General features: G+C 48.5%; 2 protein-coding genes across 3 annotated transcripts in view; one reads left to right on the top strand and one right to left on the bottom strand.

The window, feature by feature from the left end:
- Positions 1-15,043, top strand: part of LOC119456053 (protease-associated domain-containing protein 1-like) — a 124,053-nt gene that overhangs the window by 83,933 nt on the left and 25,077 nt on the right. The gene's annotated exons all lie outside the window — the stretch shown is intronic.
- On the bottom strand, positions 11,393-14,053 carry LOC125944225 (uncharacterized). The gene is made up of 2 exons (XM_049664550.1): positions 12,498-14,053; positions 11,393-12,335 (listed from the first exon to the last, which is right to left on the bottom strand). Exons 1-2 carry the CDS (start codon positions 14,002-14,004, stop codon positions 11,506-11,508), a joined length of 2,337 nt encoding a protein of 778 aa, XP_049520507.1. The 5' UTR covers positions 14,005-14,053; the 3' UTR covers positions 11,393-11,505.

The following is a 15,043-nucleotide window of genomic DNA, read 5'->3' as shown; positions in this document are numbered from 1 at the left end:
AAAAAAAAAAAAAACAATGTAAGTTTACTTCAATCAAGTAAACTTACATTGTTTATTGTCGATGATAAATGAAGCAGTACATACCCACAATTTTCGTAGAGGTCGGGAGGAATAATGCGTCGATCACTGAGTTTATAACATACAGAAACACAGATAGGCCATCTATTTATAGGAATTGAAAGCTGAAATCGAGCGAAGTTTTCTTATCGTGTTCGGCGTGCCGCTAAAGCAGGGAGAACAAAGCCTCAGACAATGATATTTATGCTGGGCTACCCTCGTAGTTATATTGCATACAGTGCTGCTTGACGTATTTCATACTATACGTGTATTGTCTGCATTGAACGATTTCAGCTAGATTAAAAAAAATAATAAACATAAAATGTGCTCGAGATAAGCTGGAGCTACAATGTCCGATTGATTGTTTTCATAACACATTCGCGAGAGGCACAAAGTGTAGAGTGAAAACAAACGATATGCTAAATTTTACATCACATATTGTCTGCTCTTGATATTTCTTCTGCACATTTAGTGTTCAGGTGCGGCAGTAAAGGGTTTAACACAAGTAGAGTACTCATAGGAAAGCAAGGAACGTTATGGAGACAACAGTGCTTACAAGGACTTCTGCAAATATTGTGTGAATAAACAAGGACACTGAATAAACATATAAGTAAGCCTAATTAATGCTCATGGATCCTCGGAAAATGCAATTTACAGTTTCATGTTAAAAAAAAAAAATGTCTCGGTTTGTGTATTCAAACAAGGCAAAGAGGTTGCAAGGAGATGGACACTTTAATTGAGTAACAGAGGTGAGCAAGGGAAGCCTCCGCCTGGAGCCAACGTTTCAACAAGCAAACGTATTTGTGAGGGCCGTGACGAAGACGCGTTCTCACGCTGAGGCTTTCCTTGCTCGTCCACGGTTGATTGGCTGAATGCTTAAGCCGAAATTACTCCGAGTATATTTCAAAAACTTTTTGGGAACACACTTTGCTCAGGTTTGTCATGTTGTTTGAAGAGAAAGAAAAATTATTTTTAGTGATTTGTCATGCTTGAGAAGTGTGAAGTAGGGCAGTTGTTTGAACTTGCCTTTTCTAGCTCTCTCTTACGGTGCAGGGCTAGCGTAGTTATTGATTTCATGCATGCAAACTGTACATGAGCCTTTTGGGGTTAACAAATGTAAAATAATGTGCATATCCAGATCTAATTCTAGTCCTAGCATTTACCATCTTAGCGTTTCCTTAGATTTCGTCATATCATATAAATATCTTGGTGTAAACATTATAAATAATTTAAATTGGACCATTAAAATAGAGTATGTCATTAACAATGCTAATCACATGCTCTGGTACTTACGGCGCAACCTTTCCAAAGCACAGTCTGCTGTAGAACTACACCTTTACTTAGATTTAGCTGGGGTTCTTTAACGTGCACCTAAATCTAAGTACACGGTTGTTTCCGCATTTCGATGGGGGCGAAATGCGAAAACACCCGTGTACTTAGATTTAGGTGCACGTTAAAGAACCCCAGGTGGTCCAAATTTCCGGAGTCCCCCACTACGGCGTGCCTCATAATCAGAACTGGTTTTGGCACGTAAAACCCCATAATTTTTTTACAGCTTTACAAGGCTCTAATAGACTCGAAACTTGAATATGCATCTGCAATATGGGATGGCGGTCACGTTAATCTTATTACTTGAACTGGTACAAACTAACTCTAATCGTTTCATTGTTTTTAATCATAACTGCACCGCGAGTATAATCTCAATGAAAACTAACCTAGCACAAGCTTCCACTAGCTAACCGCCGCAGTGTCGCCTGTCTTTCGCTGTTTCATAAAATTTTCTATCACACCATACTTCCGACGACTTCCTACTGCGGCCTCAGTACATTTCCAACCACGTCGATCATCGCAGTAAGGTAGGAATTGATTCATGTCGCACGAAGTCTTCCTTTCAATCTTTCATCCCCTGTACATCTCAACAATGGAACCACCAAGTATCGTAGACATTACAGATAACAAACTTTTTTACAAAACATTAGCTAACATTGTATAATCACGAGAATCATTACGTTACCAGAACTCACTGCACTTGTTTGTTTTAGTCTACTACTTTGTAACCACTCCCCTCTTTAATGCCATGTGGCCCTAAGGGTACTTTCAATAAAAAAATGAAGAGTGACTGCCAGAGTTTCAATCAGCATGAAGTATCATTTCCTTTAAATTGCATTAAAATTGCATTAAAATTACATTAAAATTGCATTGAAATTGCATTGAGCGCTTCTGATCATTTTAAAGTTCTTTGCATTTTCATGTAACAATTAAGTTATCGTTGTGAGGGAGCATGTGATACTTGGTGGTAATGCCTGTCAAGCAGATGACAGAGTTTGTGCATAACCAAGTAGGGGCTTGCTACATTGTTTCTGTTCTGGTCGTCATGGCTTTATTCACTAGAAAAGAAACAAGTTCGGACTCAACATGTTACTTCTCCGATTGTCATAAAGCCCCCTATAAGCAAGTAAGCTTGTAGTATGTGAAATTTTAGCATTCCCGCTCGCTACGACACAAAACTGTAGACTGCTGCTTTCCTGATAGGGCTCCCACCCCTCTATCTGGTAAACTTGCAAACATTTCACGGTGAGGCACGTAGTTCAGGAGGACCTGTTGCGATTATGGTGACCGTTGAGTTTCTTATGGCTTGGCGTGGGCAGCTTGCAGACCAATAATCTCTCTTTTGTCTGTCTTCCTGAAAAGAGAAATGATGAAGCCATGACAAACATGCAAGCAAAAAGTTGCAGTGGCTTAGCTCGGCTATGCCAGGATATACGTAGCGTTAGCAAAGGTTCAGCTGATTATTCTTAGCTTTCCTGGTTGTCTCCTACGCTCAAGCGCTGATTGCCAGGCAACTACTTCGGGATCCGATGAGTCAAGCTTCTCCGTTCTGCGCAGTTGAGCAGCATTTGCGCTCTCCTTCTCCGTGGCTACACCACACTGGCAAACGCCAGTCAGAAGCGCAGCGGCTCCAGCGCAGTGTCAGACGGCGACTCCACAGCGAGCGCGCGCCGGCGCCAGTGCGTCTACCACGGCTACGACGTCACTCCTCTGGAATGCGCAGAGCGGCGGCGGTGAGTCGCGCGCGGCGGCGGCGGAGTGCGCGAGAGGTGCCGGCTCCCGGTGCGCAAGCCGTGTGACATCACTGATCCTTGCGCATGCGCAGCACGGCTCTTGATGTGCCGCGCGAAACGGGCTTGGCTAGGCCAGTGCAGCTAACGCTACAAAAAATGGTCAGGGGTGGGACGCCTGCGCCAATGGGCGTCTGGTGGCGCGCGGCGAAAAACGTCATCTGGGTAGTACCAGCTTCGATAGTATTGAGCCCTGGCTGTGGCGAAGCACGTTTCTAGCCCACGTTTTGCGTCGATTCGCACTTTTTTCTGCCCTGTTTCGAGTGCGAAAAGGCTCGTCACTACTCACAGACCATGGCGACCAGGCTGTGAGCTGGCCGCAGCCTGTAGTTATACGAAAACGGACTCTCCGTGTACCGTCATGCTGGAAGCAGAAGACATCGGCGACGCCGATCCGGAGAGACCTAGCTCAGCCGCGAAAAAGCGTCACCGTAGTTACTGCTGCGTCGTGGGCTGCCATGAACAAGAAGGCCTGAATCCCAACATCAGATTCTACCGTTTTCCTTCCAGGCCTCACGAAGTGGAGCGTCGGGCGCGCTGTATAACTGCAGTTCGTCGCGCCGGGTAAGCGAAATGGAAGACCGACATAGCAGCAGGCATGGCTGGTGATTCACGATTCGAGACCCGGCCATAGCGACAATTAACAATTCGACTGGCGCGATTTGCACGTACGTACGTTACTGCGAGCTTATATGCATTGCATCAGTTATATTTATCAATTGCTAAAGGGACAGATTGCCGCTACTACAGCGCAGGCATAATTACTTGTCTAGCGGCGTGCAGTCCAGAAAGATTACAGGAGACCCGCCGTTTCGCGGCATGTCGAAAAACCGCTGCCGTCGCGGCGCTTACGATCGTGCGCTCGAGCAGTTCGTACACCGCGGCATGCTGAAAGACCGCTGCCGTCGCGGCGCGTACCGTCGTGCGCTCGAGCAGTTCCGCACACATGTCTGCTTATCGCTGCTGTGAATTCATTTATAGAAAGCATTTCCTCGCGTTTGTGCGCCTGAATCTAGCAGCGTGCAAACCTTACCTGAAGTTCAACTTCGCACGTGCGTGACTCGCTTCACTTGCGATTGACACCGCGCTAAAACTTCGCCGCTTATTTCTTGAACGGCGTACACGTATTCGGCGTTGCATAATTTCTTGCCTTTACGCAGCATGCCACCCATAGAAAAATCTTCGGCGCCCGATATTCGCTGCAAGCCGTGGTACAACACAACGGAAAGTGGCGGGTCCATATTGTAAACGTGCTTCCCGAAGCAGACGACCGAGCTTGGTACTACCCAGTTTCGGATTGAGGGCGCTTTTTAGCACCATTGTTGCAGCGCCCCCTGGGCAACGCAAGAGCCCCATTGCGCCATTTTGATACAAACGCAAATTAAAGTGCACAATTTTAAAGTGCGAAACTGCGCCACACGCAGAAATTGACCGAAATTGTGCCCCGATGCGCCAGATCGGCTTCGGTATGTGTGCTCCGGTGCTGGCTGCGACCAGCGGACGCATTTGTTCTCGGCTGCGCAAATAGTGCAGCCGTTCACATTCCACAGACCGCGCAACGGCGCCTCCTGCACAGTTTCTCATAGTTTTCGCGCGTAGAACAGAATACTTTACGGCACTTCTGGCAAGGTGGTCGGCGTGGTCGGCATGCACGCGGCCACTTGCGGCAGTTGTCGCTGCTGTAGGAACGTCCAGGGCGGCTGTATTTAGAGTGTACTAGAATACGGTTGAGTGGGCCGAGCGGCGCGGCACCCCCTAGCTGAGGCGCAAAATAACGAAAAGTAAGCTGAGGGCGCTGCGAGCAAACTAAATATTAGGGACGCGCGGCGCAGCGGGCGGGCGTCCCTCTCCCCAAGGTCTACATAACGTAAATCAGTTCCAATCTGTTTTTATGCCCATATTTGCGAGGCCTGAGCCATTTTGAGCTATCACTTTCACTTTCACTTTATTTCCTTAAAGCCCTCTTTTCGGGGTAATTACATAAGGGGTGGGTTACAAAAAAATATGAGATGAAGTGCTAATAGAGGATTTGGAATAAATAATCGCAGTTTCGCCCGAAATTCACAGCATCGATTGCGATAGCTAATTAGTAGGCAGCTATACGAAGTTATAATTAGTAACATTCGCTTACTAATTAAATTAACAAACATGGTGTCACGCGCGCACAAGCAAACATTAACACATCTCTCTCAATTACCGCGGAAACTCTGTCAAAATGCTGGAGTGAGGAATCGCGACAGCAGCAGCAAGTGATTTGATCTTCGTGCTGCCTCTCTTCTACGCTAGCTAAGCGGCCAACACACAGCGCACACGCAGCTATGAGTGCTGACACTCTGTTCCATCGCAAATCGTTTTCAAGATAGGGCCCGCACAGCCGCACGATACGCAGCAGCCGCCGGACCCCCCCCCCCCCCCCCCCTCCCCTCCTCCCGGTGCCTTGCGCACGACGGAAGACGGCGCGCTTACTCCCTGCTGTCCTCCCTTGCGCTTAAGCCGCTATCGTCGGCTCACCCTCGCACGCTTTGACTCGCTCATACTGCATACGGCGCGCGGCGACGATGTTATCGCCCCTGGACTTTAGACGGAACATCACTGCGATGACGGCTGCAGGAATGCGCGTACAGTGTCATATAATTGCTATCGCAATAAAAACGGATATGAATAGTTTTACGTTATACCAGCCCAGGGTTGATTGCGGTTCTCTGGGTCTTATGTGACATGTGGTAACCCAGAAATTGTTACCGCGTCGAATGGGCCACATAATCTGAGAACATTTTCCGCTATCATCATGAGCGTCGGCGCGGGAATGTATAGTTCGATCGTAGTGCCACCGATGTTCTCGACTTTACAGGAAAGCATGTGCCGTGCCGCCGCTCAACCCACTTTTTCATATTCTAGTACGCAATAGCTATAAAGCGCGCTTCTACTACGCGTTTCGTGTTGGTTTATTCTGCGTTTCGCCGTGCATGGTTTCGAAGTGCGCTGCCGTATTCTATTATTCCACCAAAATTCAGATCGACCTGCTCCAAACTGCTTCAAAATTTAATTTTATCTGATCCAAATAATGAAATTTAGTCTACTCCAAGGTGCTCCAAAATGAACATTTTTCTGCTCCAAACTGCTTCAAAACGCAATTTTACTTGCTTCAAAAATTGCTCCAAAATGACTTTGGGCAGTCCCGGCCCTGAGTGGTGAAACAAAGGTTAGTCCAATAAGTGAACAAATCACGGTTCTAGGTGAAGTGTTCAGCATACCTTTTGAGTCTTCTGGCCCTTGATGTTACTCCATTGGTGACACATTCACTGTTGACTTGTACGTCCAAAGGGTTCAACAAATATGAGCAGCGTCTTGGAGGCTGAAGTCGAAAGAGAAAAGAGACTCAATTACCATGGTGGAAGTGTGGGTGAGCTTGTGATTCATGTATGACTAAGAACAGTGCACAAAACGCTCCTCGACAGAAAAGTATACACACACACAACACTGTTTTGAGTGTGCATTTCTTTCTATGGTGTCCTTGTGTGGGCAGTGCTTAGTCAAGCCTCGATTAGATGACAGTTGTTTTTGCCAGATACTAGTAATAAATTACAGTCATATTATATCTCAAATGCAATTAATCTAGCTGTATTGCCGGAAGTACATTTGTCACTAATGTGCAGTGAAATTAACGCGGTGTATGATTTATGCAGAAACAGCCAGAAGTATTTATTATTTATGCATGTTAGGAACTTTAGCAATGTGGCAAAATAACAAGAGCCTCGTTTGAATTGCTTTTGAAGAGCAGTAACATTATAATTATTACAGTGTTTCACTCTTTAGAAATGACTACAAGAATCTGTTTTATCTGCCTCGCATGCAAAGAAATTCAAAGTTGAAAATACAAAGCATTGCTTTTTTACTCATTGGTGCACACGCCCAGAGCAGTGTTGCCAGGTTTGTTTATATATAGCCAAATTGGGCTACAGAAAAAAATTTTTGGCAACGACTTGTACCAGTTGGCTATGTGGCTATATTTGGGCTACTGAAAATCTGCGACTTGGCTTTGTTTGGGCTAGAGCACTGCACGGGCCGATTTTTTCAGCCCGGGCCCGGCCCGGGCCCGTTTTTACGTTGGGCGGCCCGCCCGAGCCCGATCAAAACATTTATGGCGAGACCCGGGCCCGGCCCGGGCCCAGAAATAATCTACGTTACCCGCCCGGCCCGGCCCGCCACCCCTTTACCTTAGGCCCGAGCCCGGCCCGAGCCCGACTCGAAACCGGCCCGAACCCGGCCCGAGACCGAAAAATAATGTTTTTCGGAGTTGAGACGCCCGAGAATAACTCGCTGCACGTCACATGCACACCACTAGAAAGCCCGAGCCCGGCCCGAGCCCGCGTCAAAAAGCACACGCCGTGCCCGAGCCCGGCCTGAGCCCGGCCTGAGCCCGTAAAAACACTGTTCTACCCGGCCCGGCCCGGCCCGTGGGCCGGGCTTTCGGGTAAGCCCGAGCCCGTGCAGTGCTCTAGTTTGGGCTATAAGTGGCGCCCTAATCCACGCTCCAGAGGTGGCTCTGATCGAGTAGAAAGAAATCTCGAAGGCTATGTTTTAGCTGGCTGAGCCGGCAGCGCGGCTGTGCGTGTGTGCATGCGCGATATGCCCCCCCCCCCCCCCCCCCCCCCCCCTCTTGTCTGCGCCGTTGTCTGAGCCGGTGGCTTTGATATTTGATGCACTTAAACTTACACCCGGCTTCACCGTAAGACACCTAATCCCCGGGCATAGAGATGAGCCTGGGAGTAGAGGGTTTTTCACAGTACACTGTACTAACATGGGAGAGCAACAAAATAGGATGCGGGTATTGTGGCGCCGACATGAAAGAAGGGAAGCACGAGTAGAAGATACGCTCCAGTGTGCTCACGTTTCTCTGCGTTTCTCTCTGCTCGGCGTTTCTCACGCTAAGCTTTACTGCCATTTTTCTTTTCCTGCGAGACGAATTTTTGTTCGTGCTTACATTCGATATTCATTTCGATAGGTTGGACTTAAGGGGGGACGTGGCTTTGAAAATCAACTTCCTGATTTCTTCATGAATTTTTATGAAAATTGGCACAAATGTTTAGAATGTCTCCCTGATACTTCCATAAAAGTTTCAGAGTGATACCTTGAGAACATTTTATTGAGCAGAATTTTTCTCTCTTGAACTTTCTGGAGGGCCTGGGGAGCTTAAAAAACATGATGGAAGGCTCGTTAAGTATTGACTGCATAGCTCAATGCGTGCTGAAGGTCGTGACAGTCTTACTTTTTTTTTTTCGCAACACAAATTTTTTAGATAGTCATTTTTCAAGTTACCTTTGCACCAAGCACACTTTCGGGGTGAACGAATAGCCACGCCATAAATTTATAAAAAGTCAAGATAAATATGCAAGACTGTCTCGACCTGCACTGTAGTCTAAGGAACGTGACAAAAAAAAAAAAAAAAAAAAAGAATCAAAATAGGCTAAACGGTAACGAGGAAATCAGCTCCAGAAACTGAGCAGAAAAACACAGTTTTGAGAAAACGTCTCTCAAAGTTTCACCTTCTCTTCTGTTCTCTAAAACGCACCAAATTTGTAATCTTTGATGTGTTTTGTGACGTGGGGCTTCTTGGACATGTGGCCTCTGGTCTGCTGAGCCTTCGTTCTGCCTTTTTCATATTTGTATGGCATTCTTTACTGCTGCTCTACAAAGAGCATGGTGCCTGGGTTTCAAACCAAGTGAGGTGCAGAACTATGTGGGCATAAATATACAGTAGTTCTAGCGTTGTACCTGCAGACTGCCTCATTGATAGCAGTCTCTAGTGCAGTCAGTGAGACATTGTTTTCTTTTGGCAGAATCGACCATGTTACTGAATGAAGGCTCTCAGCAGCCTTCTGAATCATCTTCCATTGACAATGGCTATGGAGGTTAGGAGAGCCACTGATAGACAGGCAGCAATGCAGTTGCTAGGTGCTTTCCAGCAGTAGCGCACCCAGGATCTCTGCCAGGGGGGGGGGGGGGGGGGGTTGACAGTTTGCCAGTACCATCTAAACAGCACTAATTTCGATTGCTTCACGGGAAATTGTCCAAAAATGCGCTTTTTGCGAGTGTGCAGACGATTGCGTGTCTTACATTTTAATTACAGTACTCAAATGCGTAAGGAAAGAAAAGGGGTTAAACAAAAGGGGGGGGGGGGTTAAGTCGGCCTCAGGGGGGGGGGTTACAACCCCCGAACCCCCCCCCCCCCCCCCCCCCCCCCCGTCGGTGCGCCACTGCTTTCCAGCCTGTACTTTTGTATGATGCCTCACTTCTGCAGCCAGGTGTCTGTGCCAGCCCAAGAGGCCTAGTGAACAGAGCTCATGATGAGGTTCTCTTTATGAAGGGGTGGTATGATAGGTATTGTTACGAGATATTGTGGCATTACGATAATAGAGGTGGCGCGCGGTGTGCTAAGTCGCAGGTCCAAGGTGCCGATGTGCGAAATGCCTGGTCGCGGGTCCGCAGAATAGACGCTTGACGAGCTCAGTCGCGCAGTCCGAGGTGCCGATGCGCGAAATGCCTGGTCGCGGGTCCAAACGCTCGGTTAGCTCAATCGCGCAGTCCGAGGAATAGACGCTCGAGGTGTCGACACTCCATGAGCGATGTGCCGACACGCGAAATGCCTAGCCGCGGGCTCGAGGAGTCGACACTCGATGAGCGATGTGCCAACGCGCGAAATGCCTAGCCGCGGGCTCGAGGAGTCGACGCTCGCGGTGCTGACGCGCGAAGTGCGTAGCCGCGGGTCCGAGGAGTCGACACTCGTTGAGCGATGTGCCGACGCGCGAAATGCGTAGCCGCGGGCTCGAGGAGTCGACGCTCGATGTGCTTAGTCGCGCAGTCGGAGGCGCCGATGCACGAAATGCTTAGGCAAGGATCCGAGAAGTCCGCGCGCGATGTGCTTCATCGCCGAGACGGAGACGCCTACGCGCGAGAGGCTTAGCCGCGTGTCCGAGGATGCTCGGTCGCGAAGTCCGCGTCACCGATGCTCGGAATGCTTAGCCGCGGGTCGGAGACGTCCACAAAAAGCGGGATCGGCCACGCTACTGCGATGTCCGCGTTGCACCCGTTTTAACCCTCGTCGAGATTACGGAAACTGTCCGGAGCTCGCGAGGAGACCGCAACAAGCGGTGCAGACGACGCCATAACGGAGCGAGCACCGGACCAATGGCGAACCGCGCTGGAGTCACTTGGCGGGCGCGGCCAATCGGTGGCTCCGGCTCTGAACTCCAGTTCCATGGTACGTTGTTATCCAACAACCGATACAATTTTTCAGCTACTTCTGTCCTGCCCTTCAAAAAACGATTATAGAAATTGATCATACCCAAAAAGGCTTGCAGTTCCTTTTTGTTCTTCGGAGCAGGAGCCTGGTGGATGGCCTCAACCTTTGCTTTCGAGGGGTAGATGCCCTTAGCATCAATTCGATGCCCCAGAAACTCAAGGTTCTCCTTGAAAAATTCGCACTTCGCCGCTTGAACTCGGAGCCTGGTTTTGGACAATCGGCTGAGGACCTCGGCAAGCATCCGTTCATGTTCCTCGATAGACTCGCTGGCAATCAGGATATCATCCAGATATACCGCTACTTGCGGCATTCCGGCCAGCACCATGTCCATGGTTCTTTGGAACACCCCAGGGGCAACGGACACGCCGAACGGCAGCCGACAAACCCTGTACAGCCCTTGCACGGTATTTATCGTGAGCAACTCCGCCGTTTCTTCATCCACTAATAGTTGCTGATAAGCCTGCGTCAGGTCGAGTTTGGAAAAAACACGCCCCCTTCCTAATTGGGCAAACAGTTCTTTGCTTGTGGGTAACGGGTATATATTACTTTTTACGGACTGGTTCACCGTGCTCCTATAATCTCCGCATATTCGTAGGGAGCCGTCCTTCTTTCGCACCACGACGATTGGCGTTGCCCAGTCTGAATATTGGGTGGGTTTTAGAATTCCCAGTTCCTCCAAGCGATTTAACTCAGCAACTACTTCCTCCTTCATGGCAAACGGAATGCTGCGGCACTTCAGGAACCGGGCTTGGGCGGCCTCCTTTAGTTCGATGTGGATGCGTGGCAGATTTGCGCCTGGAAATGTTTCACTGAACACGTCTGCGAATTTTTCCATTATCGCTTGAGGTCCGACTGTAAAACAAAGGAGTCTTCGCAGTAGAAGGGCGGGAAGGGGAAGTTTATTGCTCGAAGAACCGTAATAACGCGTCCATACTGGCCGTTCGAGTCAGTCAGAAGCGCCAGATCACGAGCGAGCCGCTCGCGCCGAGCGCGCTAGTAGCCGTCGTCGTCCTCTTCCTCTAATATTTAACACACTCTGGGGCCTGAGGTGGCGAGTTCTAAAGGGTACAATTTCTGCACAGGTCGGATCATCTGTGAGCCACTGGGTATTTTAACTTTACACGCACGGACGTTGCCATCTTTACTTCGGATGCAGTCACTTACTACCCCAGTCTTCCAGAACATTCTGGGAGCCTTGTCTTCGTGAATAATCACAACATCACCTTTACTGATGCTATAAGCTTTTGATGCTTTCATCAAGTGAACGCTTCGAAGTGTCAGTAGATATTCACGAAGCCATCGCTTCCACAGTTGTTCCATTATTAGCTGCCTGTGGACCCACAAACTGAGCAGCTCAGTCTTTCTTTCTCCCTGTTCATCAGACGTTTTAGGATTAGACAAGAGACGGCTGCCTAACAAAAAATGAGACGGGGTTAGAATGTCTGGCTCTTTAGGAGAAGAGTAAATGAAAGTTATGGGTCTGGAATTCACAACGGCTTCTGTTTCAGTCAGCAAAGTGCTCAGTTGTTGTAGGTCAACAGACGCCCTTCCCAATGACTTGCGAAGGCACATCTTCACAATCCTAACTAACCGCTCCCAAAACCCACCCCACCAAGGAGCTCTCTCTGCAATAAATTTCCAAGTTATGCCGTGGGTAGAGCAATACTGGCTGACTTCCTCTTTCCTCAACAACTGGTGCATGCTAGCTAGCTCACGTGCAGCTTTCTTGAATGTAGTAGCGTTGTCTGAGTAAACTATTCGCGGTGTTCCACGTCTTGCACAAAATCTTTTGAAAGCCATGAGAAAAGCGTTAGTAGTAAGTCCAACCACATGCTCAAGGTGAATTGCTCTAACTGCTGCACACGTGAAAAGCACTATGTACACTTTAACGCCATTGCAATCTTTCACAAAAACTGGCCCTGCAAAGTCAACTCCCGTAACCTCAAAGGGGCGCGAATTGCACACACGATCACTGGGAAGAGGGGCTGCCGGTGCACTCGCAGCCTTGAGTCGGAAACGAGCACAAATCACACATTTTCGTAGCACTCTCTTCACTGCTTGTCGCACTCTGGGCACCCAGAACCGGGCGCGAAGTTCATTTAATGTGTCACCGACACCGCCGTGGAGCACAGTTTTGTGAGCTTGCAAAATGACGAGTTGCGTGACCGGGTGGTTGGACGGTAGCAGCACAGGCGTCTTTTCGTTGTATGTGACATCGGCGTTCTGAAGGCGAGTTCTAATCCTCATGACGCCCTTTTCGTCAATAAAGGGATGCAGGTCTCTTATGGACGACGTCTTGTCGAGGTCTTGTCCCACTTCAAGTTGGGCTCTCTCTTTGGCATAGGTATCTGTCTGCATTTGCTTGAACCAGATGTTCTCAGCTTTTTCAACTTCAGTAGCTGTAAGTGATCCTTTTGTATGCGACGTTGGCGATCTACAGTTGTCCACGAAGCGTTTGACCCATGCTGTCACTCTTGCCATTCGTAACCAAGAACTAAATCGTTCAGCACTGAAAAGTGGTTCTCTTATCACGCTCACCAGTACAGGAACGTTTGTTTGTAACTCGGAAGAAACTTGTTCGTCTTCCGGTCCAGAATCTGGAGCGTCAGATGTCGTTGGCCAACTATTTGCCGCACGTAGAAGCCAGTTAGGTCCTTTCCACCACAGCTGGCTATTTCGAAGGTTTGTGAGCGAAAGCCCACGCGTCAGCAGATCAGCTGGGTTTTGTGTTCCCGGACAGTGATGCCACTGGTCTGGATCTGTGACTTGACGTATCTCGTTAACTCTGTTATAAACAAATTGCTTCCACTTGGTTGCCGTGCTTTGTATCCAACAAAGCGCTACACTTGAGTCCGTCCACATGTGCTCTTCTATTTTCCATTGCCTCGACTCTAGAGCCTCCCGCAAGAACTTTAGGACTCTAGAAGCCAGAACCGCTGCTATCAATTCCAAACGTGGTAACGTGATACGTTTGATTGGAGCTACTCTACACTTCGAAAATAGAAGCTGAACATCAACGTTACCGCATTGATCTTCCATTCTGAGATAAGCTACGGCACCGTAAGCAACAGAACTGGCATCAGCAAATACGTGAAGCTGGGAGCTTGAAGGCTTGTCCAAGAATAACTTCAGCTCACACCTGGGAAGTGAAAACACCGGATAGCATTTTAGCTCATCGGACCAAGTTTCCCATTCGTGTCTAAGTTGCTCAGGCATAACTTCTTCCCACGCAGTGCCATGCTCCCACAATCTCTGAAAGAGGACTTTCATCCTAACGACGAACGGTGATAGCCACCCTAATGGATCGAAAATCCGCGCGGTCGTCTGAAGGACACATCTCTTGGTGTCGTTCTTCTTTTCGAGAATCTGCAACAGAGATTCCATGTTTAGAATAAGCTTGTCAGCAGCTGTGTCCCATAGCAAACCAAGAACTTTCGTAGGAGCCATTGCTGAGACAGAGTCCAATCTATCAGTGATGTACTTTCTTAACTCATCATCATTGGTGGACCATTTTTGCAGCTTCATGCCCGCTTTGCTGAGGATGAGATTTGCTTCGTTATAAAGACGGAAAGCTTCTTTTGAAGAAGAAACTCCTGTGACAAGATCGTCAACGTAGAAATTCTCGGCAAGTTGCATGGCAGATGATCTCAGCGCAGGATTGATGTGCTTGAAATGATACTGGAGCGTCGCTGTTAAGAGGAATGGACTTGCGGTAGTTCCAAATGGCACTCGTGTCATCCTATACTCCACTATTTTCGGCACATGTTCACTTGACATTGGCGTGCTGTCAAACCATAAAAAACGCAAGGCGTCGCGATCAGGCTCTTGAATGCCGATTTGAAGAAACGCCTTTTGTACATCTGCAGTGATTCCAATCTTGTGTAGCCTGAAATTCACAAGCATTTTAACCATGTTGTTGTTGATCTTGGGTCCTTTTTCTAATAATTCGTTCAGAGACGCTGCTCCATGCGCGTGTGACGAGGCATCGAAGACCACCCTCAGCCGTGTCGTCGAGGATGATTCCCTGATAACAGCATGGTGCGGCATGTAGTAACATCTCTCTGCCGAGTCTTTTCCGTTGACTCTTTCCGCGTGATCATCCAGTTCATACTGCCTGACTGCCTTGTCGTACTGCTGAAGAAGCTCCGCGTTACTACCAAATCGCCGCAATAAACCGTGTAGGCGTCGAACCGCAACACTTCGGTTGTCTGCTAGGTATGTGTTGACGGATTTCCACGGTAGCGCTACTTCGTACCTCCCGTTCTTGAATGCTATGTTCTCCGTGAATTGCCGGACCACTTCATTTCCATGCTCGTCGTGGGTAGAAGGGTCAGAAATGCCTATGCTGTCTAGCTCCCAGAAGTGCTGTAAGGTTTCAGACACGTCAGTCTCTGTGCAACTCGTGCGAAGGACACAAACGTGCGCGTGGACTTTGAAAATGCGACCGTCGCATGGTACAGGCCCTTGAAATGTCCAGCCAAGCTTGGTGTTGATCGCAGCAAGTCCTGTCACTTCGTCGTGCGACCAAACATCGTTTAGCACGAGCTTCCACATTTGATCGGCT

Source organism: Dermacentor silvarum, chromosome 1, assembly GCF_013339745.2.
Source record: "Dermacentor silvarum isolate Dsil-2018 chromosome 1, BIME_Dsil_1.4, whole genome shotgun sequence".
NCBI classification, from domain to species: Eukaryota; Metazoa; Arthropoda; class Arachnida; order Ixodida; family Ixodidae; genus Dermacentor; species Dermacentor silvarum.
The sequence above is the reverse complement of the archived record's forward strand: the minus strand, read 5'-3'. Positions and strand labels throughout refer to the sequence as shown.